General features: G+C 36.6%; 1 protein-coding gene across 1 annotated transcript in view; it reads left to right on the top strand.

Moving 5' to 3' along the window:
- The first annotated feature begins 1,041 nt into the window (after positions 1 to 1,041).
- The window catches only part of si:ch73-264p11.1 (SH2 domain-containing protein 1B), a 4,967-nt gene continuing 3,344 nt past the window's right edge, over positions 1,042 to 2,664 (top strand). The window contains exon 1 of the mRNA XM_014027781.1: positions 1,042 to 1,324. Within this exon, the coding sequence (XP_013883235.1) occupies positions 1,182 to 1,324 (143 nt within the window). The 5' untranslated portion in view covers positions 1,042 to 1,181. The remainder of the gene's footprint in view (positions 1,325 to 2,664) is intronic.

Below are 2,664 nucleotides of genomic sequence, written 5' to 3'. Positions count from 1 at the left end.
TGTTTCTGTTAAATAACAGCTTTTAGTAAAAATTGATTAATTATGAGTTAATTTTCCTGCTGATTTACAAAAATATTTGTATTTAAAATGTTTTTATTTTTGTTTTTTGTGACATTTGATGAAAAAAACTATGCTTMACTCAAACAAAAAATATATGATTTTTGTTAACTCAGATTAAACGACATGAAGAAGACATCTGAGCTGACACAGGATCAGCTGCAGGAAGTAAAGGGAGATAATGTTTAACCACAAGATGACGTCTGGAGGACTGCTGCTCATCCAACAGAGACAGAGAACATGTRAACTCACTCAGCTCAGAGCTGCTTTACAGACAGGATGTTGGGAAAATGAGAAAATTAAAGAAAACCTGTCACCTGCTGCTTCACCTGGAGGAGTTTTAATCATTTTAAGATGAAAAATCACTGATCTGTCAGATTTACCATAAAACATTTTCACACTTTAATTAAAAATAAGGAAGGCTGATGGTTTCTTCTTCCCCAAATTAATTTTGTTTATGAAAACAAAAACAACTAAAATCACGCTGACATCCTCATTCTCACAGTGAAGCACGGAAGTGGCAGCATCATGGTATGGGGATGTTTTTATCAGGAGGGAAAACAGGTCAGATTAAAAACATTTCTGTCTCTGTTAGTAAAATATCTCATGAAGYGGTGGAWGGATTTTGATTAACATTTGAAGTCAGCCCTGTYCAAGATGGCCGCCGCAGTCTCCTGGAAGGAGCAGCACAAAAAAGGGTATAACTTAGTCTGTTTTGAAGATATGGAACTAAAATCTGGTGTGGTGGTAACTGAGAGTTATCCTCATACATGTCTTGAGCTTTAAGTTGTTTATCATGTAATTCAGGCCTTTTATTTTGAAAAGAGTGATCATTTCTAACCTCAGGGGATAAAAAGTGCCTGACTGATGGAAGGAGGATAAATGAGAACCTGCAGCGTGACGTTCTGTTCTCGGCACGCTGTGAGTTTGAGGTGTTGTTGCTTCTTCCTCTTTTTATTCTGAGTGTGAGCCTCAGAGTGTCACTCTCAGATCTGCGAGCTCACTTCCTGTGAAACCGATGAGCCTTTTGGGTTCCTGCTGTCATTCTGTCATTCTGCAGAGCTGACTCCTGCCCGTCCAGATGTGACTTTGTGCTGCTGCTGTCTGCCCGTCCTCCGTGCACCATGGCTGCAGCCCTGCCCGAGTGCTACCACGGCCCCATGACCAAGAAGGAGTGCGAGGACCTGCTGGGGGCCAAGAATAAGGACGGGGCGTACCTGATCCGGGAGAGCGAGAGCATCCAGGGAGCCCTGTGCCTCTGCATATAGTGAGTGCATTCCTCTTTAAATGTTTATTAATTAATTTATTTATTATTTTTAAAACAAAACCTGTGTCTGATGCATGTTTTTCAGTCTGTTAACAAAATATCTCATGAACCACTGGACCAGTTTTAATTAAAGCTGCTCGTCTACAACTCATTAATAATCAGAGCCAATTCAAAATGGACACAAATCAGTTATTTTTTGCAGTTASGAGCTAAACTTCAGCGTGGTAGTAGCCGAGACTCGTCCACAGCAGCTGCTCAGAGTGTTGGCGGGTGAAMAAATTTACTTTATTTTTAGGWTTGACCAAAATTACAAACATGTCACTTCCTCGGTCTAAAAGGTGGGCAATGATCTGTTCACTTTATTTATAAAATCTCCTTTATCTTCATGAAAACATGGAGGAAAACTAATAAACTAACTTATGTCTGAATTTCTAAGAATATGTTGCATTTTAACGTCTGTCTGCAGTTAAACAGGATCATTGAGGTTTTTCTTTCAGAAATATTTTAATTTGGGTAAAATAAAAGTAGTGTTTCTTGCAGGAATGAGCATCAGCCGAAGATTAAAAAAAGTTGTAAAAAATGAATAAATTTCTGAGTTTATGCTCATTTTCCAAAACGTACAGTACAAACGTATCATTGCTGCAGATTTATTAATGTTTCCAGGAAATATTTATTGTATTAATCATGAGTTCTTCTGATCTGTTTTTTATATTTTAGTGCAATTAGAAAGTATTTATGTTAGCAAAATATCACTAATAGCATTTAATAGCATCATGCATTGGTAATTATTGCTTTTTAAACAAGCTTTTTTTGCAGCAAAACAAAAATATTTTCACCAATATTATAATTAATATTAATATGTTGTATTATTACTAAATATCAGCAGTTCTCTAGTTTGAATTTACTTCCTTATTCTTAATGACCTTTGTTCTTTGCCACCCAGAGAATTATCCGTTACTTTCTGTTATTAAACAGCTTTTACTGTTTATTACATTTTTTAACCTTTGGATTTTCAAACTGTTTTAATGCAAAGAGATTCTTAAAATCCAGTTGTTGTAATATGTTTATAATTTTACCACACAGCCTTTATTAAAAACCCAAAGGTATAAATAAAGCAGAAGTGTTTGTGTAATATTTATAGGCGCACCTACTCCTCATCAGAACGTCGCTTCCTTTGTTGTGGTCAGGTGAGTCTGTGGTCCATCGCAGCCTCGGCTTTGTTCCGTGACGTCAAACAACAGAGTTTTCCTCAATGTCAGAAAGAGACGGGTTGAAAAGTCTCCAGAAGCTTTGGAATCAGGATTTAAAAACTTTAAACCACTCGTTAAAATGATAATAAT

This window comes from Austrofundulus limnaeus, unplaced genomic scaffold, assembly GCF_001266775.1.
Source record: "Austrofundulus limnaeus strain Quisiro unplaced genomic scaffold, Austrofundulus_limnaeus-1.0 Scaffold681, whole genome shotgun sequence".
Lineage (NCBI taxonomy): Eukaryota > Metazoa > Chordata > Actinopteri > Cyprinodontiformes > Rivulidae > Austrofundulus > Austrofundulus limnaeus.
The sequence above is the reverse complement of the archived record's forward strand: the minus strand, read 5'-3'. Positions and strand labels throughout refer to the sequence as shown.